Consider the following 23,697-nt stretch of genomic DNA (forward strand, 5'->3'; position numbering starts at 1 on the left):
ATCGATCGAAGCTAGTCAAAACCCATCCAGTTTGGCAGAAGGATTCGTTTCAAGAAATCGAACAGCCGAGTTGGGTCGGTTTGGACTAGTATCGATCGATTTTAAATTGCTTCATTGAACAACGACCTTTCTAATTTCGACCAAAACATTGACCTATTGAATAACTACCAGTAAACAAAAACCAGTAGAAACAAATTTCTTCTTACGATTGAACGAAGCTATCATGGCAGAACAAAAATGAACCACAACCTGAGGTAGTGTGCGTGAGAACTTGCAAATATTTCGCAAAAAATGATCGAGTGAACTCTCTTTGCTGACCGTCATCGTCGATGGGGCGGCTGGATGATTGGAAAATTTTTCATTCGTGTATCGCAGAGTCCACCAGTGAGTTCGGTTGTGTGGATTCGTCTCTAGCCTGAGCTTGTCCAAATATCATCCTTCCTTGGCCAGTGTCTGGTGATAGGACCACTTAACTTTCAAACCATCACGGGGTAAGTATTATTTGGATGCTCTTTTTTGAATTTTTGAATAGTATTTTTCAAAAACTACTTGCTAAATACTTGCACAAGTGATAGGGGAGCAGGAGTAGAAATTTTTCTTTTTCTCGTCAAATCGATTTTGCGTAGTCTTGTTCCCGAAAAGAAAGTCAATTTTTACTTTGTTTTCTAAGAAAGTTAAGATTGTTATCACTAAATTAATTATCTCGTTAAGTAATTTTAGCAAATATAACTGCAAATTCCGAATCCTCAAATCTAAGAAAATGACACTATTACTAAACTGAGTCACATGACTATGACCACCTGATTCTAATGTTTTGATATGATATGGGACACATTTCGGTGTTCCAAATAATCGGATCCTAACTCAAACTGTCCAAAGATTATCAAACTCATTGAATTTTATCCTTCCCGGCCCACAGGACACCTGAAAGGACGACGCGGATCACAGGAACACCCTAATTGCCAAGATGTCAAATCTGAAGAAGATTGCCGACGAGGACCGGGAGTCCAAGTTCGGATATGTATTTGCCGTATCCGGTCCCGGTAAGTTTGTTTTCATGAAATCATAACGAGCGGAGAAAATCCAGTTCTTCCCGAAAAAAGATGTGTTTTTTCGTGAAAAAAACCGAAAATCAGAAAACCATTGAAAATAAATTTGAGGCTGTCCCACGAAGTCACATGACTTGTATGTGTATGTGTGCTTTCACTGATTACGCAGAGCTCCCCAATACAATGGAGGCGTTTACAAGATGGGTGGCCTCTCAAACAACACACCACTGCTGTCCAGATAAAACACCCCCTCGCTGCTGCTGCTGCCCTTACGGTTGTGCTAGTGGGGGTGATGGAAGATATTCCATTGCACGATGCCTGTTTTCCGATGTCATGTTTTTAATCAGTCAAAATATGCCTACGTAAATTTAGCCATTGACAGGATATGGAATCAGCGAGATTTAAAATTTTGGAAATTGATTTCGAAATTCAAGGTTTTACGATACTCTGTATAGGATTTTCTGATTTTTTTAAAATATTGTTATGATTAGTATTTTATTTTCGCCGATCATGTTATGCAATGTTTAATAACCCGTTTCTTATTTAAATTTAAAAAAAGTTGCAGGAGTACTTTTTCAAGAAATTATAAACCGCTCAATTTTTTTTTTAATTTTAGTGATTTTCAGAAATGTTTTTAACGTTGTTTTTTTCATTTTTTAAGAGACATAATATTATTATTTTTTTTTTTTTTGTTTCGATTATAGTCGTTTTACCATCTTTATGGCATTCGCGACTTTATCAACGTTGCAGTTGGCGGATCGTTATTGAAAAACTATCCGGTACAACTGTGTTCGATGTTTACTCTTGGGCTCGAACTCGCGGACATCGGCTCAAGAGACAACAGACTTGCCAACTGAGCTATATCACGAGCCACATAATATTAATGAATTGAGGAAATTTATAAGCTTGGTGGAATTTTACTTTTCAAGAAAAAATACACAGTTCTGTTAACTTGAATCTTAAAGCAAATTATAAAAGCTGATATTTTGGTTTGAGCTACATTGTGTTTTTAATTCCGTTTAACTCAAATACATGTTGTATTTGAGTTCAACTTGAACTGCAAACTGGTTGATTACATTAAATTTGTTTTTGTAATTTCGAAAGAAGTAGGAATGTCCAGGATTAGTTTTAACATGTTCGAAAATCGTTCAAAAAGTTATAGAACAAAACAACAAATTGAAGCTTTTTTGAAGGTTTAATAAGAAATAGAAAGTGGAATAAAAGAGTGTATGCCTCTGTATGCCCCCATCATATTTGTCAAATGCCTCTATCCTCAAATAACAGGTAAAATAAAAAAAAAAAATTCCAACTTAAACATCGAATCTTAGCTCTAATCAACACCGTAAGATAGAATTGAAGATCTTAAAGCAGATTTGATAGAGTTTTTCTTATGGTTGAACTGATTCCATAATATGGCAACCCTAACTTATGTTTTATTCCATAAAATTATAAAAGGCGTAAATTCTACATAAAATTACTGCCTCGTCATATGAGAATTATCAGTTTCAAGTATTTTCAATGAAATTATACGAAAATATTGCCAGAGAATCTGAAATTTTGATAAAAACACAATCAGGCGCATTTAGCCTGTATGATTCGAGATTCGGCAATTTAGACAACTTTAAAAAAATCGTTTTCTCGAATACTGAAGGAAATTTCAACACAAAAACTACTCCAATGTATAGAAAACAGATGTCTGCACATGTGTATATAGTTCTTATTCACATATTTAATGGAATATTTGATGAAATCAGTATTCTGCTTAATAGGCAAATATATCCTGCTTCTCCCCTATTAATTTAAAGTGACGTAATGAATTGTACCGCATCTTTTTTTTCTTAGCGACATCTAGTGGCTGGAGTAAGATATTTTGTTGGCGAAGATTGTAAAACAAACGGTTAGCATTATTTAACAAACCGCTCCATCTGATTTTGAATTTATAAAAGCTTTTATTTACAACTTCTTTTAAACTTCGTCAAAAATCTTGTACTTTATACAACTGTAGCTTTTTTCTTTGAAGTCAAAATCAGTCGCACTCTTCGAGAAAGATAATCACTGATTTCAAACCTTTATTATCGAATATTAATTGATAAATAATGCCCAAATTTTCTGCTGATGAAGTGCTGATGAAATAAATACATAGTTGCATATGGTGCAATCAGCGCTAAAAAGAAGATTATGAAATCTGATCTACAATACATGTCATATATTAAATAATAGAATAATATTATATAATATATGATGTATGTTATATAACATTTAATCTTTGAATAAACTGCTCTTTATAAAACAGTATATGAGAAATCCCGATACTGCAACAGAAATTCTATAGAATAAATACCTATAAAAAATTGCTATCGTCTCATTTTTAAATTCCGATCATATTCGTGGCTTTTTTTTTAAATGCAATGTCTATCAACATAATAAAAAAATAAATTATTTCACTTCCAGTCGTAACGGCCGAACGTATGTCCGGTTCCGCTATGTACGAGCTGGTTCGTGTCGGTTACTTCGAGCTGGTCGGAGAGATCATCCGTCTGGAGGGTGACATGGCTACCATTCAGGTATACGAGGAAACGTCCGGCGTTACCGTTGGTGACCCGGTGCTGCGTACCGGAAAGCCACTATCGGTCGAGCTAGGCCCTGGTAAGTTTTAATTTTTCTTTCCATTGGAATCGTTACTAAACATGACCCATTCATTCATTCAGGTATTATGGGTAGCATCTTTGACGGTATCCAGCGTCCACTGAAGGATATTAACGAGCTGACCAGCTCCATCTATATCCCGAAAGGTGTGAACTTGCCCGCTTTGTCCAAAACACAAAGCTGGGGATTCCAGCCGTTGAACGTGAAGGTTGGCTCGCACATCACCGGGGGAGATCTGTACGGTCTTGTTCACGAGAATACCCTGGTCAAGCACAAACTGATCGTGCCACCCCGCGTGAAGGGTACGGTGCGCTACATTGCGCCACCTGGCAACTACACTGTAGATGACATTGTGCTGGAAACGGAATTCGATGGTGAAATCAACAAGCACAGCATGTTGCAGGTGTGGCCTGTCCGTCAGCCCCGTCCAGTGACAGAGAAACTGCCCGCCAACCATCCGCTGCTGACTGGACAACGTGTGTTGGATTCCTTGTTCCCTTGCGTCCAGGGTGGTACCACTGCCATTCCCGGTGCTTTCGGTTGTGGAAAGACTGTCATTTCCCAGTCGCTGTCCAAGTACTCTAACTCCGATGTCATCGTTTACGTCGGTTGCGGAGAACGTGGTAACGAAATGTCTGAAGTATTGCGTGATTTCCCTGAACTCTCCGTGGAAATTGACGGTGTCACTGAGTCTATCATGAAGCGTACTGCCCTGGTTGCCAACACTTCCAACATGCCTGTCGCTGCTCGTGAAGCCTCTATCTACACTGGTATCACTTTGTCTGAATACTTCCGTGATATGGGTTACAACGTATCCATGATGGCTGATTCCACCTCCCGTTGGGCCGAAGCCCTTCGAGAAATCTCCGGTCGTCTCGCTGAAATGCCTGCCGATTCCGGTTACCCAGCCTATCTGGGTGCCCGTCTGGCCTCCTTCTACGAACGTGCCGGTCGCGTCAAGTGTCTCGGAAATCCGGAACGTGAAGGTTCGGTCTCCATCGTCGGTGCCGTATCGCCACCTGGTGGTGATTTCTCCGATCCCGTTACTTCGGCCACTCTGGGTATCGTACAGGTGTTCTGGGGTTTGGACAAAAAACTTGCCCAGCGTAAGCACTTCCCCTCGATCAACTGGTTGATTTCTTACAGGTATTTACTCGCTTGAATATAAAAGATCGAAAATTCTAAAAGTATTTATTCTTTCCAGTAAATACATGCGTGCCCTGGATGACTTCTATGACAAGAACTTCCAAGAGTTTGTGCCATTGCGTACCAAGGTCAAGGAGATCCTGCAGGAAGAAGAGGATCTGTCCGAAATCGTGCAACTGGTCGGTAAGGCTTCCCTGGCCGAAACCGATAAGATCACTCTGGAAGTGGCCAAACTGCTGAAGGACGATTTCCTGCAGCAAAACTCGTATTCGGCCTACGATCGATTCTGTCCGTTCTACAAGACGGTCGGCATGCTGCGAAACATGATTGGCTTCTTCGATATGGCCCGCCATGCCGTGGAAACAACCGCCCAGTCCGAGAACAAGATCACCTGGAACGTGATCCGAGATGCGATGGGCAACATTATGTACCAGTTGACGTCCATGAAGTTCAAGGCAAGTACTTACCAATATTTTTATGTTTTTTTTAATGTTAACCTTGCACTAAATACCTAGATGGAAAATCAATCCTAGTTTGTAACCTAATTTGCGCAAAGAAGAAACTAACTTTTCTGGAAGCTTTCATTTTGAAAATCGAGAATTTAAATTATTTTTCATTTACACATATTAATTGAGTATATGGGGAATGTAAAAATAAGGTTGAGAGTAGCAACATACATAAACCACATGTTTCCGTCACTCACTACACACTCCTACGCCGTTTGGCCTAAAATCATTTGGCTTAAAGCAGTCTGGCATAACGCCGTTTGGCATAAAATTATTTGGCATAATGGCTGTTTGGCATAATGGTCATTTGGCATAACAGAAAGGTGAATTTGAAATGAACTTCCCATGCATGTTAAACTTTTATCACGTTTTGGCTAGTTCTTTTTTTGAAAACCAGTGAGCGCTCCAATAAGTTTGATGTCAAGCGTCAAGTGTTTGTCCCTGATAGAAACTCTCACACTAGCCACTAGATGTCTCTGTCTTCGATGTCTGATTGAATTATTAAATTTAAAGCATGTTTCGAGAACAAACTTTAAAACTGTGATTTCTGTAGAACCCGCCTGGTTTTTTTTATCACATTAGAGTTTTTTTTTTATAAAACCATAAATTTATTTTCAACTATTTATCTGTTCTCCACAGGACCCGGTGAAGGATGGCGAAGCCAAGATCAAGGCCGATTACGATCAGCTGTACGAGGACATGCAACAGGCTTTCCGTAATCTGGAGGACTAAACAGACACCGAACCATATTGCATAATGCGTCCGAAATTCCTTAAAACAGTTTTATTGTTTTTTTTTTCATTTACGATCAAGATGTGCTGCTGAGACAAAATTTAAGGAAAATAGAGCTAATCCATACAGCAACTTAGAGCAACAAAAAGTAACACAAACAACATAAATTGTTATATCTCCTGGAATTTTCCGGGAAAAAGCTCGATCAGGTACCCACAGTCAAAGGGTCCTAAGGGAAAAAAAGGTCAGCCGCATGACCTTTGACAGGAGTTAGGGTTAAAATTATTTACACACATGTCATACAGAACCATGCATACAGAGTGAAGAAAAAGATGTAACATTAGCAGAAACGGCAGAAAGGGAAGCATTCAGAGCTAGAGACGTGGTGAAATATTGGATAAGAAAATGAAGATCTTACGGCTCGAGAGTCAATAATCAAAGGGGAACCAACATCATAAAAAAAGAAATAAAGACAAAAAAAGACTCTCAGCCTCGTACTAATTTGTGGCGTCGCGAAACGTACAATAATACTTACCTTAAGGAAGCATATTTAAAAAAATGTCTTTATGTCACACCACGGATAATGGAAAAAAAAAATAGAAGAAACTTTCGATTGCACTAGAAAATATATGAATGTTCAATAAGACTATGCTGTAAGAAAGATATAAATAATCATCTAAAAAGTTTTACTATAATTAAGATAATCATGTTGTTATATTGCTTTATTTAGTTGGTATATGTTTACTTTTAATTTTGTAGTCGTTTTTTTCCATGTGAAGACCGCTGACGGAAACGTCGGAATGTGGATTGACTGTTGCGCTGGTGAAACAGCAACCAGTTCAGTTTAAATTGTTTGAAATATTAAAAAAAAGCCTGTCTCTATAGTGAACTGATGTATCGTTTTAGGGCATAACCCAATGAGAGAAAATAAATCCTCTATTAAACCTACAATTTGCGTTTGTTTTTTTTCGAATTTTACTGACGAGCAAAATAAAGGAAACAAATTATTTCGAATAATTTTCGAAATCCAGCTTCCTTCGATTTTATATCTAAATCCAGATTCTTCAAAATAAGAGAATTGTGGAATACTTCAAACATATGTAAGGTCAGAGAACGGTCATCCAAAATACGAGAATGTTTGTTTCTATGTTGAATATATTCGTGATCATTTGTTACCTAATTGAAATGCTTAAATTGGATTGTCATCCCATAAATAATGAATCCTTCGACTAAACAGGCGCATCTATACTTTATATTTTGCAAACAAACAAATCAAATCACTGTGACTGGGACTTTGCTTAAGTATGTAATTGATAAACTGTTGATATGATAATTTTTTTAACCTTCGGCTTTGCCATTACACAGGTACCGATTTAAATTCTTGTTTTCTTATGATCCAATACATTCACAACGTTAAAGTACAACCGCGCTCTGGCGATGTCGATGGGCCTTCGACCGGCCAGGTTGCGCAAACTCCCATCGGCTTTTGCCTCCAGAAGAATTTCCACAGCCCGTAGTTGATTCTGCTCTACGGCATAGTGCAGTGGAGTTTCGCCGCGACAGTCCTTGAGATCGACGATTTCCGAAGCACCTTCCTTGGACCTGAGGCTTCGATTCAGCAGCAATTTTATGACATTCAAACGACGGGCTCGGCAGGCCAAATGTAGTGCCGTGGCGCCAGATTTCGTGCGAGCCGTAAGATTGACGTTTTGATCTAGCAGGATGTTCAACATTTCCATGTTACCATGCAAAGCTGCCACATGTAGGGCTGTGTGTCCTTCTCCGTTGGTCGCGTTCAGATTAAGTTTTGTAGGAGCAGTAGATTTGGATGCGAATGGTTTACTCAGTAAATTGTAAAAATTGGCCGATTCGTTAAGACATCGGGAACAGGTACATAAGGGATGGCAAACTTTTTCGGACAGTAGATCTTTGTTAGGGGAAGACGATTCGATGAGGCCGTCCGATGGAAGAACATCTAATCCAAGATAGTAGCAAGCTAGTTTATTGTCGTAAGCCGAAATAGCAGCAATGGCTTTATCTATTCGTTTCATCTCTTCTATGTTGCGGTATTCAACATAAGTTTCATCATCCAGAAGATCCTCTTCCGATATGAGCACGTATTCATCATTCGTGGCTGGCTTGGAGCTCGATTTCTTCAAACGTTTTTGCTGAACGAAATATGCGTCTCTCAGCATCTTACTGATTTTGGAATTATGGGCATATTTGAAAGGAGTAGCTCCCACACGGTTCGGAATATTGATAGCTGCTAAATGTTCGATCAAAGTTTCTACAATTTCTGAAAAGCCCCATCTTGCGGCGTAGTGAAGTGAAGTTTGCCCTAGCTGTGTTTGGGCATTGATATCGACGTGAATTTTCATATGCTCGGAAAAATAAAGTAGTGCTTTAACACATCCACTGTGCCCATTTAGACAGGCTAGATGGAGGGAGGTGTGCAGATCGTTGCTGGTACTATTTATGTTTATTCCGGCATGCAACAGCAGCAGAAGCAGATTTTGATGGCCATTGGCTGCGGCGTAATGTAGAGCAGTCCAGTTCTTTGCATCAACGGCGTCAACATTCGGTTTCAGATTCAGAATGATAGTGAGCAATTTCGGACTGCCAAGGGTCGCTGCCAAGTGAATAGCCGTTAAACCGTTTTGATTACGGTCGTCTATGTGTGGATGATATGGAAGTAGTTCACATCGACTGCAACTGCAAAGCGGATGACATTTTAGTGCAGTTGTGCTAGCCTCGTTGTTGTTGAAATCTTGGAAAATATCCAAAATCTCGTCCTCTTCATTGTTTTTCATCAGCATAAAGAGGTAATTCAGAAATTGATCGGAATTTTTAAACTGCATCTCTCGAAACTTTTTGATTTTGAGCTCTTCGTTAGGCATAAGATCTATGCCCAAACGCTGAGAACGTTCAATACTACAACAATTTATGTACACAATAACGGCTTCCAGAGTGGTGATCAAATAGCTTTTTTGGCCGTTTTGATCCTTCTCCATGGTTTCTGATAAGTCGTTCAATTGAAATTCTTTGAGAAATGTAAGATTCATTATCCAGTTTGATAATCCTGAAATGTAAAACAAAGAAAATAAATATCAAAAGACAAAAGAAAAATCGAAAATATCATGCAAGCCCACCTGTTTTAATGATGATGAAAATAAGCAATGGAATAACATCGTCAGTTGTGGCTAGCTTACCGCTCATTTTGCCATTCCATTCGGAATGTTCTTTGGCAATGGTCTCGAAAGCCCTTTTCAAACAAGCCACCTTATCAATGACTGTGCGACAGTCATCAATGCGTAGCAACTCTTTCTTCACCAGGGGAATGACATCACCGTAGCAGCGTTTCAAGTTCATCTCGGCTATGTGTATGTCTGAGAGGTTCCTGATAGTCTTATTGAAGCTTTCTACTTGATCCAGTTGGCAAACATTGATCACATCGCGTACATGGTCGTACAGTTTATCCATCATGTAGCTTTCAACCGCCAGCTTCACATTTCCTTTGAGGGTGAAATCTTTCTGGCAGCTATCTTTGAGTTGACGATTCTGCAAGATTATCTCCAGACATTGAATATACAATTTCCTGACATCTTCTTTGTACTGCTGCAGATGCCATTGAGAGAAATCACTTCGCGCTTTGACAAAGGACTGAACAAGGGCATCAATTTTAGTGAAGACATGTCGTGATCTCGGCACAGATCGTATAAACTCAACAGCATCCTGCAGCTTGTTTATCATAAACAACTGACCGATGTTATCTTCTAGAGTCAAGCCGTAGGGCTTCGTATCACAAAGAGGTCTTTCCGTGCACCAAACTCTAAACTTTAAGCCATCTTTGGTGTAGAAAATTTCCTCGAAAAGAATAGTCACTTTAAAGGTTTCGCTGACCAAAAGCCGGCCATTGCGGCGGATATCGATACACGATAGATTGGTGAAATGTGTCTCCGGTAGTTCTTCGTTGGGAACCAAAATTTGAGCAAGAAGAAAATCCTGATCCCCCAGGCATTTCTCGTTCAGAGTTCCGCTACGTGGAATACATATGATCCAACCTTCAATTGGTGCAGTATCCAGAAATATCTGGTGATCCTTCTGCAGTTTTCGGTAGAATGGATTTTTCGATAGGTCTTCGTCGTATTGTATATCCATAATCTGAAAGCATGAAACTTATTTAGTTACTCGATTAATTCAAATATCCGAATACCAACCAGATATAATACTTTATCTTTGCTATTAGAAATAAATTTACATTCTTTATTAGCTGAAATAGTTGTCTTTGTCGCTTAGTGCAAGCCACTGAACTACATCGTAGAACGGTCTGAAACATACGTGCACAAATAAATTTACATTACTAAGTCATCCTCGTCTTGTTTTCCATTGGAGGAGGTTTCATTCCACTTACCTGCTAAGCATGAATGAATAGTCTATCACTCACTACGCTATAAAGGCTTAGCCACCAGAAGTGAACAAACACAATCGCTTTCTCACATTTCAAGCATTTAATACTTTTTCTGCATCACTTATTGTACGGTATAGAACAAGAAATTGCTGTAATCGTTCGCAAAACTTCACCACTGCCATTGACTTTTTTCCAGCCCAGAAAAAACTGCGTAATCATAATTATTCATTCTTTAATGTCGCTGATAAGAATTATGCAATATGCTTCCTGTTAGCTACCGTAAACTTGAGGTTTGTATGCCGTGAACTTGAAATATTTGGGATAGTGATAATACTGGAATTAAGTGGAAAGATTCGCGATAATAACAAAACAGCACTAAACCACTACTTTTTTTTCTGCAAATTTCGAGCTGACGGCTGAGGAATGGACTGGGCTGCCCTCTCGTGATCGGTATTTGAAGCTTCTAAAATAGAGTAGAGCTGTCTTTATCAGAAAGAAATTTGGGGTTTGTTTTGATTTTGAATTCAAATCGATGCGGTGTCCAAATTTACCTGTTTTTTTGAAATTCAATGAAAAATAAATGTTTTTCATTGTGAAATGCCTCAGTAGCGTTTTGTGTGCATGGGAAGTTAGCTTTAAAATTAAATGGTTTATAATCTAATGCTATATTGTGAATTTTCTGACGATTTACGCGAGTTGCAATTCGTTTGTTTAAATTATAGCGGTTGCGAGGAGGAGTCTACAGCAGGGAAATGGCTGTTTTGGTAAGATCATAATTTCATTACGATTAATTGATCACTAATTAAGAAATTTATCTACCTGCAGGTAATGTGAACCAAAAGTTGCTGAACATGGTAAATTTTCCTCATCCTACATTTAGGTACATATTTCATACCATATTAACCATTCTCGTGGATGAAAAAAGCATGTCACGAAGCGAAATATTATATGCATGATTATAATGATTATGTACCGTGGAAGCCCTAGAAGAAATTCGAAGGCCAAGCCACACATACATAGGCAGGACCTTGCTACCGATGAGGGAACCATGCATGCATACATACATACACAATACATACATGATTATAATGATTATGCTATTTATTTATTATGATTATAATATTATGCACGTTTCGGGAATAATTATCCATGTTTGTATTTGGTAAGTCCAATCAGAAATTCCTCGAGGAGGGCAAAAATTCAATAAAAATACCGTTTTCTGGGAGACTCAATGGTATTGTAACTAGCTTAAACTAGCTGGTATTGTAACTGTCTTTAGTTCTACTGGGAGTACGACGTTTGGCATAACGCCTTTTGGCCTAAAGACCATTTTGCATAAAGGCCATTTGGCATAATTTATTTTTTTCGTGTGATGACGTTGAGATTAAAATGTCAACCAAAATTAAAAGTTTTATTTAAGTAATTTTGCGACATTGCCGCAAACAGCGCTGATGTCGTCTAGTGGATAGACTGGCGCGAGTCTGGTAACCCAGGCGTACTGGGTTCGATTCCCGGTATCGGCAAGAAAAACTTTTGGGTTCGAATCCCCGACAGGTGAGATGCTTGGGGAGTAAGTAGAGGCCAGTCTCGAACCCACCCTTGTCCTTCCTCCAACTGGTATCAGGAGGGGTTGGTCTAACCAACGTCTCATGATCGCTTACTATTCTACGCTGCCTAATCTAAACTTTAAAATTTCCTTCTCCAAACTATCTCTAATTTTCATTTCCAGCGTCAGCTCCCTGAGCTATTTAAACGCCACAAAAAAAAATTGCGACATTGCCGCAAACATCTAGGATGCAGGCATTATGCCAAACATCATATTCCCGTTCTAATAATTCGAATAAATCTTGTATCAAATTACTATAAATTTCAAATTTTCGAATAAAAATTAAATAAAATTTCTTTAAATTTTAAATAAGCTATCAAGCCCCCAAAAATGTTATGAAATCCTTTACATGTTAGAACACTACAAAGTTTATCCTCAAAATTCTCAAAAGTTAGTATTCCTGACCATAGTCGAGTACAACATTTTGTTATAATGTGAACTTCTTTAAGAAAAAACCTATTCAATAAAAATCTATCTATCTCTATAAAAAGCAATTTCCGTTTGTTTGTTTGTCGGTTTGTGTGTTTGTCTTCAATAGGCTCAGCCGCCTTAAGCTGAAATTTGGCATGGGTGCTAATTACACGCAGAAAAAATTATTTTAGAAACAATAAGATTTCGAACGAAAATAATAAAATTTTTGGTTGGGAAAAAGCACAAATATATTTTTGGCCACATTGAATAAAAGTATCGATTTGATTTGAACTTATCGTTTGATTGAAAACGAAATACCCCCTTTTTGAAAACGATCCATCACACTTGTCAAAATAATAAAATAATTTTGGGTAAAACACACTAAAACTTTTTAGCTTAAAATTAAAAAATAAGTGAGGTTAAAAATTAATCATATTTTATGATTTGAATTCATTTTTTCAAAAGAAAGCAAAATGGTTATTGATTTTCGGATTAATTGAATTCGGTTACAATTAATTGTTTTATGCCTCATTTATTTGATACAAAATGCTTTTTATCATTGGGAAAGTCATCGTTTCCCTTTTTACACATCATGGTCAATCTATATTACCGCTAATAGCTATTGCCTTGGGGGATAATGGAAAGCCTTACTTCGCTCAATGCAGGGTCCCATTCCTTCCTGAACCAGCTTCGAATATTGGTTCGACTTCGATCGGTCCCTAAACATAAAAAAATAAAAATTTATGATACAAACCTGTGAGTTGTGGAACAAATCCGGAGGGGTCCAGCCGCACCGACGAATAAGCCGTTCGGATGAGAAAATTTGTTCATCTTTCCCGCTAATTTTCTTTTTTTTTTTCTTTTATTTTTAATTTTTCGGCCAACTACACGTTTATTGAAATGAACCGATTTTATATTTCGAATTCAATCAAATTTTATATGTAAGTAATAAAAAATGAGTGTGTAAAAATTACAAAATTTTATTATTATTTTCGATCGATTTTTTAGTGAAACGTATCGAAAAATTTGCATCGATATTGTAAAATAAAATAACAAAACGTTTTGTTGAAACCAACCCCCTTTCTTTTTCTGCGTGTAGGATCACGATTGATGAAAAAATGTTCTCAGATTTTCGGATGACCCCTCTTGAAAAGGGTCGTCCATACAACACAAATATTCTTTTAGCGATATTGACGTTATTAGACATCGGATAAAGATGAAAATTTGCACTTGAGTGTTTTGAGAGATGGGCATTTAACTTCAGGCAACAGATTATGCCTGAAATTGATTTGGACTTTAGGCTAACAACTTACTACTCCCGGTCTATTGAATTGTTACGGAAACTGAGAGAAGAAATAACCGAATAGGAACTTTGGCAAAACGACTTTTAGCATGAAAACACGGGAATGAGGAGTTGGTTTCCTATAAAGTCCGCAGGCCCATGCGGACCTCATAAGATGGGAACCGATAAACGAAAGAATAACCGTAGCCAGATTCAGAACACGGGTTAGAAACCTTAAAATGGTCCAGTGTTATGCGCCATCTGACGTTGCCGATTTTCAGAAGAAAGAGCAGTTTTACAGTCAATTGAACAGCGTGGTTGAGAAAATTCCGAAGGGTGACATTCAAATCCACTGACTTTTTTGTGACTTCAACGCAAAGATTGGCTCCGATAATCAGGACTTTGAGCGCATCATGGGGCGCTATGGTCTAGGACAGATGAGCGAAAACGGTGAGCTGTTCGTAGAATTTGGTGGCAACAACAACATGGTGATCGATGGATCGCTCTTTCCCCTTCGACCAGCACATAACACGCTCATTTTCTTTTAACCATTTATGGTTGAAAAGTAACCATTTTTTGGTTTTTGCTGGAGAACTATCAATTTGGTTATTTTTTAACGATATTTCTCGCTTAATTTCAACCACGGTTTAAGTTCTTTAGCATTTACCACAACTATGGTTAAATTCATCTCTGTAATGAAAACTCTTCGGCGCCATTATGGAAGTTGTAAATGTTATTGTTGGTCGCGTTTTGTTGTTTTGCCAGAGAAAAAAATTGAATTTCAAGTATTTAAACCAGTGCTGCAAATTTTCAGTGTCAGCTTTCGATTCTCAATTGAATTTATTGCAGTGTATCGGTCAGTTCAATTCCAACTAGATTCATACGAGAATGAACAGAAAGCTCAGTCCTGAAAGCTCTCTGCACACTCATTCACCAATCGGCAACATCGGTGCTTAGTATACATTCAGGCTCTTTGCAGGTTCATGAGGTAATGCTATCTTCATTTTCAGTTTCAAGCGAACATTGCTGAAAGTGAAAAAAGCGTCATTCTATTATCATTACGTTTAGTTGAATGGTGACAAAAATTGTTTACTCGCTAGACATACGGAAATTTCACAATTACTGCTGAGATCGCTATTTTTGAAGGATTTTGATAAAAAATACGTCTTTTACAAATGGTGACAAGGGGTTGGAAGGTTGAGAAATGAGCGTTCGGGTTGGTGAGACGAACGTTGGCGAGGGAGCGTGTGGGAAGAATATGGGCGACAAAACTATGACAAAATTATGACTCAAAGATGACAAAAAGTTGGCAATAAAATGAAAAAATATGACAAATGTGGTAAAAGTTTGACAGAATTATGACACAAAAAATCTGACGAATATGACTGAAATTTACAATACAATGAAAAAATATTTACTAACACAACACGCAAATATGACAAATGTGATAATAATAGGACAATATTTGAACCAAAATATTACAAAAATGACAAAATTATGGCAAAAATATAACAAATGTCACTAACAATTGACAAAAATAACAAAACTATGACAAGCGTGGTAAAAATATGACGAAAATATGACAATAAAATGTCATAATTATAAGATTTATGTCACAATGTTGTCTTATTTTCATCATTTCCATTTATTTATGACAAAGGTTTCTATAATATCAGCCATTTTATTGTTAAATTTATGTCATATTTGTCAAATTTTTTCATAATCTTGAAAATTTTTTATCGTGTTGTGTCATTGTATTATAAAAAAATGCAATATTTTTGTGATTTTTGTCATATTTTTATCACATTTGTCAAATTTTTGTCTCATTTGGTTTATTTTTGTGGTTTTTTCATTATATTGTAAATTTTTTGCCATATTTATGACATAGTTTTGTCATATTTGTTAGAGGGTTGTCATTTTATTGTCAAATTTTAGTCAAATTTGACAGATTTTAATCATACTATTTTTATAATTTTGTCATGTTTCCAACATATTTATCACATTTTGTCATTTTTCTTACCTCATTTGTCATGTTTTTAACATATTTGTCAGATTTTTGTCATATTTATATCATTATTAATTGCCATAAATTCAATCCTTAAGAAATTTATTTTCATCCATCCTCCTGTCCCCCGTTTTTAATAATCGTATAGTCTTAGCGCATTTCAAGTCGTGTTTTTTTTCGAACCCCAATTCACAGTTTGCAAAAATGGCGAAAACAAATGCTTGCTGAAATTATCAGCAACTTTCTCTGACACTGACTGAATGCATAAGCTGCAGTCACTGATCGAACGCAGTGAGTGACAGAAACGCCTAAGCGAAAGACGCTTTCGTAGCAGTCGAGTGAAACAGGTTAGTTCGGGTTTACGAGTGAGCTTTAAACTGACTGATAGACATACTCACACAGCTTTCTGTAAGCACGAAGATGACCGAGCCGATCAGATGCTTTTATATTTGTTGACTTTTCTATTCCGTTCATTTCAGTTAAAGCTTTTGACACTGATAGAAAATCACAGTCAGTATCATTCCTCCTTTAAGAAAATTTGCAGCACTGATTTAAACATAAAAAGAAAATAAAAAGATACTAATAAGATACTCGCGCTCTCTTTAAAGGTAGGTATTTTTTTCTGAATCTATTTTAAATTGCTACTGGATGCATTTTTGGTTTTTTTTATAGAATTTCAGCAGTTTTTTAAACCAAATATGTTGAAATTCACTTTTCATTTCTATTTTCAACAGGTCCTACACACAAAATTTTCGAGGCCGGAATTTAGCAAAATTTTGCTCAAATTTGACCAGCTAAAAAGTTAGCAATGAAATTAGCAAAAAAAATTTACAGAAAATTTAGCAAAATAGCAAAAAGTGTCCTGACTCAATGTTTACTAATTTTATAGCAAAAAAAAAAAAATTTGTTTGCTAAAATTCTAGCATTTCAACATTTGTTCGTTTACTAAAATTTCAGTTAAATATAATTTTTAATTTATGTGTTTTCATCTATAAAATGAAAAATAAATATTCATATTGGTTCACTATTTTATATTTCTGACTTTTATAATAATAGCACCACTATTTTCACCTATCAAAATTCGATGTTGTTGTGGTTTTCTTTGATAGCATCTGTTTTCTGTTGTTGACCTGGAGTAGTTTGGATAGCTGCTCATTTCCGCTTCCGTCGAGTTTGTCACGCTTTCAGTTTGGAACCCGTTTGACCTGGAGGAAAAAAAAATTTCAGTTTCGTTTCTCACATCTGCATAGAAAATAATCACTTACCACGAGATTCTAACTAGGAAACGTATTAGACTCCACGTTCTGCAGATATGAATCATCGCCAGTTTCGGCTGGTTACTCCATCTGTGTGGTTACACTGGGACCCTTTTTGGAATCTAAGTAAACAATAAATAAAACAGGCATGAATAATATTTCTTATATCGCAAATATTAGCTATATCATAGCTGAAACCAACTGAACCTCAAAAACAGCATGATACTGTACGAAACAAACGGAATCGGCGAATAAATCTAATGTTGTAAATTTGTCTTCTCGTTGGGAGGACAGTATTAATAAATGAAACGTTAGGAAACAATTGGTCACCAAATTTTAAATTACCTCTTGACTGTACAGAAGACCAATTACTTTTAGAAGGTTCAATCTTTGATTAATAGTAGGTACCTACAAATAGCATCATCAGTGCAACAAAGGCTGGTGATGTGATGTTCAATTACAACGCAGAGATTCGAATTGAAAATCTGTCTTATTAGTTATGCTACTAATCTCTATTATATAGTTGATTTAAAACCGAAAAAAAGTTAATTTTTAATGGAAATTATTCTGATTTATTTTTAAATACACAAGAAATATAATTTAGCAAAACAAAATTGGCTTAGGTATCCTTGGAAACAACAAAGTTTAAAAAAATATTCAAATTACCAAATACAATGAAAGGTAAGGTAACATGCAATAAAAGATTCAATTCAAAACTTGACTTTCCATAAGTAAATTGATAGACATGACCAATATGCTTATCAAACAGATTACACCGTGCGATACCCAATGACCGCGCATTTTATACTTTAATCTTAATCGCCATTTCCTTGACTGAGTTAATAACTAATATATATGAGTTAATTAATAAGTACGGAATTTAAAAATTTTGATCCTGATATTGTCCTCCTGACTCTAACGCTCTAACCCCATTTAACTCACCTGGTTTAATCCGCACCATCTCGATTGGAAGTTTGCGCCAGGTTACCATTCAGCTTTGATTCTAGATTGAATCAACATTTCCCGGATCGTGGATATTACTAAATCTGTTGGAATTGGTGGTGGAATTTAGTGGATTTTTTTTTTCAAATCATAAATGTACTTAGCCCTCTCGGGCCCCAACGGGCTAATTTTTATACAAAGTATACTTACCAACTATCTTTCGGGATAGTAGCCTTTTTACATCTTGATAACGGTACTGGTGGGTGGGTGCCATCAGCGCTTCACTTGACAGTCAAGGGACCCCAACAGCTTGGACCTTCCGGATCTGGTACCGGATTCTGTTACCTTTTTCGTAGGAATGAAGTCATCTTTCGGAAGAAGGCCTACATTATCCTACGTTATCCACCAGCAGCATGTCCCAGAATCAGGCTCGGTGCCGCTGCATTTTTTGTGCCTCTGGCCATCAAACGGGGCGAATTTTTCAAGCATCTTACTGTAAAGTGAATAGTTTTGTTTCAAATTTATATTCTTCTTTCTTGAATATGTACTTAGGGGAGATGAGGGCATAACGAGCACCCGAGGCATAATGAGAAGTCCATTTTTCTACATAAGTACGTATTTTCTTAAACAAATTTTCATGAGGACTTGTTTCGTACTACCTATAGTATTAATTTTTCACCAAAAAATAAATATCCTTTTCATATTTACAGAAATATTAAATAATAACCAACTAGGTTCTGAAGTGACGAAAATATTATAATTTTTGAGCACCACCAAATAAGCTTTTATGACCTTTAAATCATCTTGATCTGAAATGTATGCACTGCAACATGATCTACACATTGTTTCTAAATTTTCAGCATCATAAAATTTTCGATTTTTCATTTAAATCAATTGTAAAACGCGTTTTTACTTTAATTTGTTCACTAGAGGCGAACAGAGCACTTTCAATGAAGGCATCCCAACAAACATTTTTGCTGATTAAAAACGTCAATTCTCTGATCGTATGCTGTGTTAAGGTGCTTCTTGCTGTTTCAGCTTGCTGGCTGAAGGAAGCAATACTTCAGCGCTGTTTCATCGTGTAAGGAAGTTTTATTTCAGCCAATAGAAAGTAGGGGAAAATTGGTTGAAGAATAACTCGTTCAGCCTTTGTCCAACCATTTTTGACACTATTCAAATTTGACAGGCGTCAGCTGTACAAGGGTAGTTTCGAAAGCGCCTTTCAGCCATATCAACTTTTCTGTTGTTCAGTTATTGATCAATATGCATGATAGCGAATTAATCGAAATAAGATTTTTTTTATTCTTTTAATCATTTGAAATTTCTCACTTTGCTTGGTAAAATGGCCTAACTGGGAAATTTACTTTTTTCTCGAAACATTTCAATTCCAATTTCTTCATATGAAATTGGACTTGGTTGGGAGATACTTTGGTCGCTTAAGAACGACACTTTTCTGACCCTTCGCAGAATGCATGATTGGTTCTGCGTACTGCGGCATGAGACCATAACAAGGCGTAGGTTCAAAATTCGAGAAATGAAGAAAAAAATAACACGAGAGGGGAAAGATAGCTGGCAAACATCGGACCTACATCGGTCATCATTCTTTTTGTTTTTTTTTTTTTTTTTTGTTGATCCGTCAATTGACGTTTCATGTCATCTTCGCTGATTAATTTCTCCAGATCTCGATGTTTAAGGGTTGAACAGCAGCTTCTCCCTGAATGTTGGTTGCCTTCTTTCAGCAAGTTAGCTGATTTAAAATAAGAACTAAATAATGCTTCAGCGGTTGTTCAGCCAAAAATGTTTGTTGGGATATTGAGCATTTTCTGCCGGAGAATCTAGCAGCGAATTCAACTCGATGAAGTCTACTGAATAATAGAGCTACAGCTTAACTTGTATCGTCTGACGATTTGGCCTATTGGTTAGATGTCGGAGAGGTAATCAGTAGACTCGAGTTCGATTCCTGTCCGAGGGGATTTTTTTTTGCACATACCATTCATGATAGATTTTTTTTATTGTTACATTATACGGCTAATAGCATCAAAGCATCATCCGTCAAACAAAACACCAGAAACATAATGTATGAACATGTGTTAATTCTTTGAATTCTACAAACAGACCTAGATTATTTTGTTTTTGCTTTGTTTGATTATTCTACGCCTCACCGTTTAGTGCAATCATGATCATAAATGATAAATGAAGAAAAAAAAAATCACCTCCACCAGGAATCGAACTCGAGCCTACTGATTATCTCTCCGACATCTAACCAATAGGCCAAATCGTCAGACGATACAAGTTGAGCTGTAGCTCTATTACTCAATTGACTTCATCGAGTCGAATTCGCTGCTAGATTCCCCGGCAGAAAATGCTCATTATGCCTTCATTAATGGTGCTCATACTGCCTCGGGGGGTTTCTCATTATGCCTCTACAGTGACTGGTTTTCAGCTTTCGGCAAAATTTTTTAAAATGCATTTTTAAACGTTTTTATCTACTTTTTCAAGTTTCATCCAATTAGACAATAGACTATTTGAGTGTCGAAACACGAAACAATGATGTAATTCACATATTACAGCTGTTCTCTATGGTTAAATAAGCATTTTCCTTAAGGTGCCCATTATGCCCTCATCTCCCCTACCAAGCAAAATCCGCGGAACATTATAGTTTTTTGCACTCCGTTTGAATTTTGCGCGGAGCGAAAACAAACAAAACACAACTATTTTTTCTCAGGGCGACATCTTGGGGCAAACGGATCAAACTTATCTGACACTGCTGGAATTGAGCAAATTAGGACAGTGGTTTGCGTCCATGCTGCGGTAATGAACTCAAATAAATAGTAAAAAGATTTTTTTACTCAAATTAAGTTAAATTCACGAAAATTTCTGAAAAAGCTAATTCAACAGTAAAAATTTTTTTTTGCTAACTGGAAGTAATGGTGTATTTTTGCTAAGTGGAGCCTCGAAAGTTTTGTGTGTATCACTTGGTCTGGGACACTGGCCTGAAGGATCGTTTAGGATCTCTCATCATGAGAGTAATAAGTCGATATTTTCTAAGTTTTGTGCAAATTCATTTACTCCACGGTGAAACCGCGAATAATCCGTATCTGAGTTAAGTACCACTAGGAAAATCAACACCAGCAAAAGCTGCAGTGAATCGCCCTCCAGAGCTCTTCCGCTTCTTAAGGCTGGATGCTCTCGATTAGTACTGCTATAATATTCGATACCAGCAGTGTCCTGGAAGCTGCAGTCTGATCAGTCTGAATATGGGTGATGAAGTTTTTAGCACTTTTTAGGACCACACAGCGTGTTGACCCAAATTTTTCCCACCATCGGGAACAGGACGATGCGAATGGCTCCAAGTGACAAGAATGGGCGCGGTGTTTATCTGATCGATTTTAGTTTACCGAAATTCAGACTGGAAGGATTCCTGAAGGAAGCTAAATTTTGGGCTAGTGACACTGGCCTGAAGCAGCCGTAGGATGAGGTAAACAAGAAAAAAAAATTAGATGCAGAAAGCTATCAGAGGTTAACGGCAATGTAGGGGAGATGAGGGCATAACGAGCACCCGAGGCATAATGAGAAGTCCATTTTTCTACATAAGTACGTATTTTCTTAAACAAATTTTCATGAGGACTTGTTTCGTATAACCTATAGTATTAATTTTTTACCAAAAAAGAAATATCCTTTTCATATTTACAGAAATATTAAATAATAACCAGCTAGGTTCTCAAGTGACGAAAATATTATAATTTTTGAGCACCACCAAATAAGCTTTTATGACCTTTAAATCATCTTGATCTGAAATGTACGCATTGCAACATGATCTACACATTGTTTCTCAATTTTCAACATCATAAAATTTTTGATTTTCCACTTTAATCAATTTTAAAACGCTTTTTTACTTTAATTTGATCACTAGAGGCGAACAGAGCACTTTCAATGAAGGCATAATGAGCATTTTCTGCCGTATAATCTAGAAGCGAATTCAACTCGATGAAGTCAACTGAATAATAGAGCTACAGCTTGACTTTGTTTTGTCTGCCGATTTGGCCTACTGGTAAGGTGTCGGAGAGGTAATCAGTAGACTCGAGTTCGATTCCTGTTCGAGGGGATTTTTTTTTGCACATACCATTCATGATTGATTTTTTTATTGTTACATTATACGGCTAATAGCATCAAAGCATCATCCGTCAAACAAAACACCAGAAACATAATGTATGAACATGTGTTAATTCTTTGAATTCTACAAACAGACCTAGATTATTTTGTTTTTGCTTTGTTTGATGAATCTACGCCTCACCGTTTAGTGCAATCATGATCATAAATGATAAAAGAAGAAAAAAAAAATCACCTCCACCAGGAATCGAACTCGAGCTTACTGATTATCTCTCCGACATCTAACCAATAGGCCAAATCGTCAGACGATACAAGTTGAGCTGTAGCTCTATTACTCAATTGACTTCATCGAGTCGAATTCGCTGCTAGATTCCCCGGCAGAAAATGATCATTATGCCTTCATTAATGGTGCTCATACTGCCTCGGGGGGTTTCTCATTATGCCTCTACAGTGACTGGTTTTCAGCTTTCGGCAAAATTTTTTAAAACGCATCTTTAAACGTTTTTATCTACTTTTTCAAGTTTCATCCAATTAGACAATAGACTATTTGAGTGTCGGAACACGAATCAATGATGTAATTCACATATTAGAGCTGTTCTCTATGGTTAAATAAGCATTTTCCTTAAGGTGCCCATTATGCCCTCATCTCCCCTAGAGGTAATTTATTTATTTTTCTCCCCCACAGGGTTTACCTGCCATCTATGCCTGGTAATGTTTGCTCGTTCCAAGAAACGGCTGGCAACGTAGAGGATTCGTAATCGTGTTTGGATCCGGTTTCGCTCAGCGATACTTCGTGCCGTAGTCGATTTCCCATCATCTGGTGACCCCAAATTAAATCATATGGGAAACGAATTCGAAATCCTAGCCCGTAAACCGGCTTCCACTGCTACGGATTTCTAGATGCGTGGAATAAATAATGTTACCGATTGGACGGACGGTTTCCACATATAATAGTTGATTCCCGTTTTACTACTAACACACCACCGTTGAGAGCAGTATAATGCTGTCCATAGATACGGCAGTTTCTATCGATGCCAATGAAAAAGTACACAAAAATAAAAAATCTGCTCTAAAACACGCAGTAATTTTTTTTTTTCTAGTTAAGAAAATCCCAATTCTAGCATTTTTAAGAACAAATTAATCTGCTTTCTTTCTATTTGGCGATACGGTTAAAAATTAACCGTTTTTCAACTTCTCCGCATTAATTTCTTGCGGTTAAAAAGTAACCATATTTCCACTTCTCAAGAGAAGTCAAAAAATGACTTCTATGGAAAAAACCAAAAAATCACTTAACGCGGAAAGGTGTGAAAATTGTTACTTTTTAACGATAATTGGTTAATAAATTTCGAGCGTGAAGGTCACATGGGTATCCCGCACTCAGCCGAAAAGGAAACTTTAAAATCACCTGGATTTTCACGTAGGCACTCATTACGTGAATTTTTCTATGATTTACGCGAATCACTTAAAAGCTAATACAAATTCATTTGATCCGTACGTGAAAATCACATAGCCCTTTGTTGTCAAAACTAAGACACATTTGATTTACGTGAAAATCCAGTGATCCTCCAAGTACAAAGGGGTTTGGTGCATTCTATGTG

The 23,697-nt window shown here is 37.0% G+C and overlaps 1 protein-coding gene and 2 long non-coding RNA genes across 3 annotated transcripts; 2 read left to right on the forward strand and 1 right to left on the reverse strand.

The window, feature by feature from the left end:
- The first annotated feature begins 333 nt into the window (after positions 1-333).
- LOC129758462 (V-type proton ATPase catalytic subunit A) lies at positions 334-7,030 on the forward strand. Its single transcript, XM_055755963.1, has 6 exons — positions 334-491; positions 920-1,043; positions 3,501-3,695; positions 3,758-4,841; positions 4,900-5,296; positions 5,987-7,030. Exons 2-6 carry the CDS (start codon positions 968-970, stop codon positions 6,077-6,079), a joined length of 1,845 nt encoding a protein of 614 aa, XP_055611938.1. The 5' UTR covers positions 334-491; positions 920-967; the 3' UTR covers positions 6,080-7,030.
- A 605-nt stretch (positions 7,031-7,635) lies between these two features.
- Positions 7,636-23,155, forward strand: LOC129758485 (uncharacterized). Its single transcript, XR_008739997.1, has 3 exons — positions 7,636-11,251; positions 11,313-11,341; positions 22,785-23,155. It is a non-coding gene; the product is annotated as an uncharacterized LOC129758485 (long non-coding RNA).
- On the reverse strand, positions 16,657-18,486 carry LOC129758481 (uncharacterized). The gene is made up of 3 exons (XR_008739993.1): positions 17,990-18,486; positions 17,057-17,169; positions 16,657-16,996 (listed from the first exon to the last, which is right to left on the reverse strand). It is a non-coding gene; the product is annotated as an uncharacterized LOC129758481 (long non-coding RNA).
- Positions 23,156-23,697: the final 542 nt, after the last annotated feature.

This window comes from Uranotaenia lowii, chromosome 3, assembly GCF_029784155.1.
Source record: "Uranotaenia lowii strain MFRU-FL chromosome 3, ASM2978415v1, whole genome shotgun sequence".
Classification (NCBI taxonomy): domain Eukaryota; kingdom Metazoa; phylum Arthropoda; class Insecta; order Diptera; family Culicidae; genus Uranotaenia; species Uranotaenia lowii.

What these genes read in the sequence shown, in the direction of transcription:
- LOC129758462 (XM_055755963.1), top strand. Translation starts at nt 968, where the DNA reads ATGTCAAATCTGAAGAAGATTGCCGACGAGGACCGGGAGTCCAAGTTC. An exon ending in ATCGGTCGAGCTAGGCCCTG is followed by an intron (nt 3,696 to 3,757) that starts GTAAGTTTTAAT and finishes TCATTCATTCAG; the next exon opens with GTATTATGGGTAGCATCTTT. An exon ending in AACTGGTTGATTTCTTACAG is followed by an intron (nt 4,842 to 4,899) that starts GTATTTACTCGC and finishes TATTCTTTCCAG; the next exon opens with TAAATACATGCGTGCCCTGG.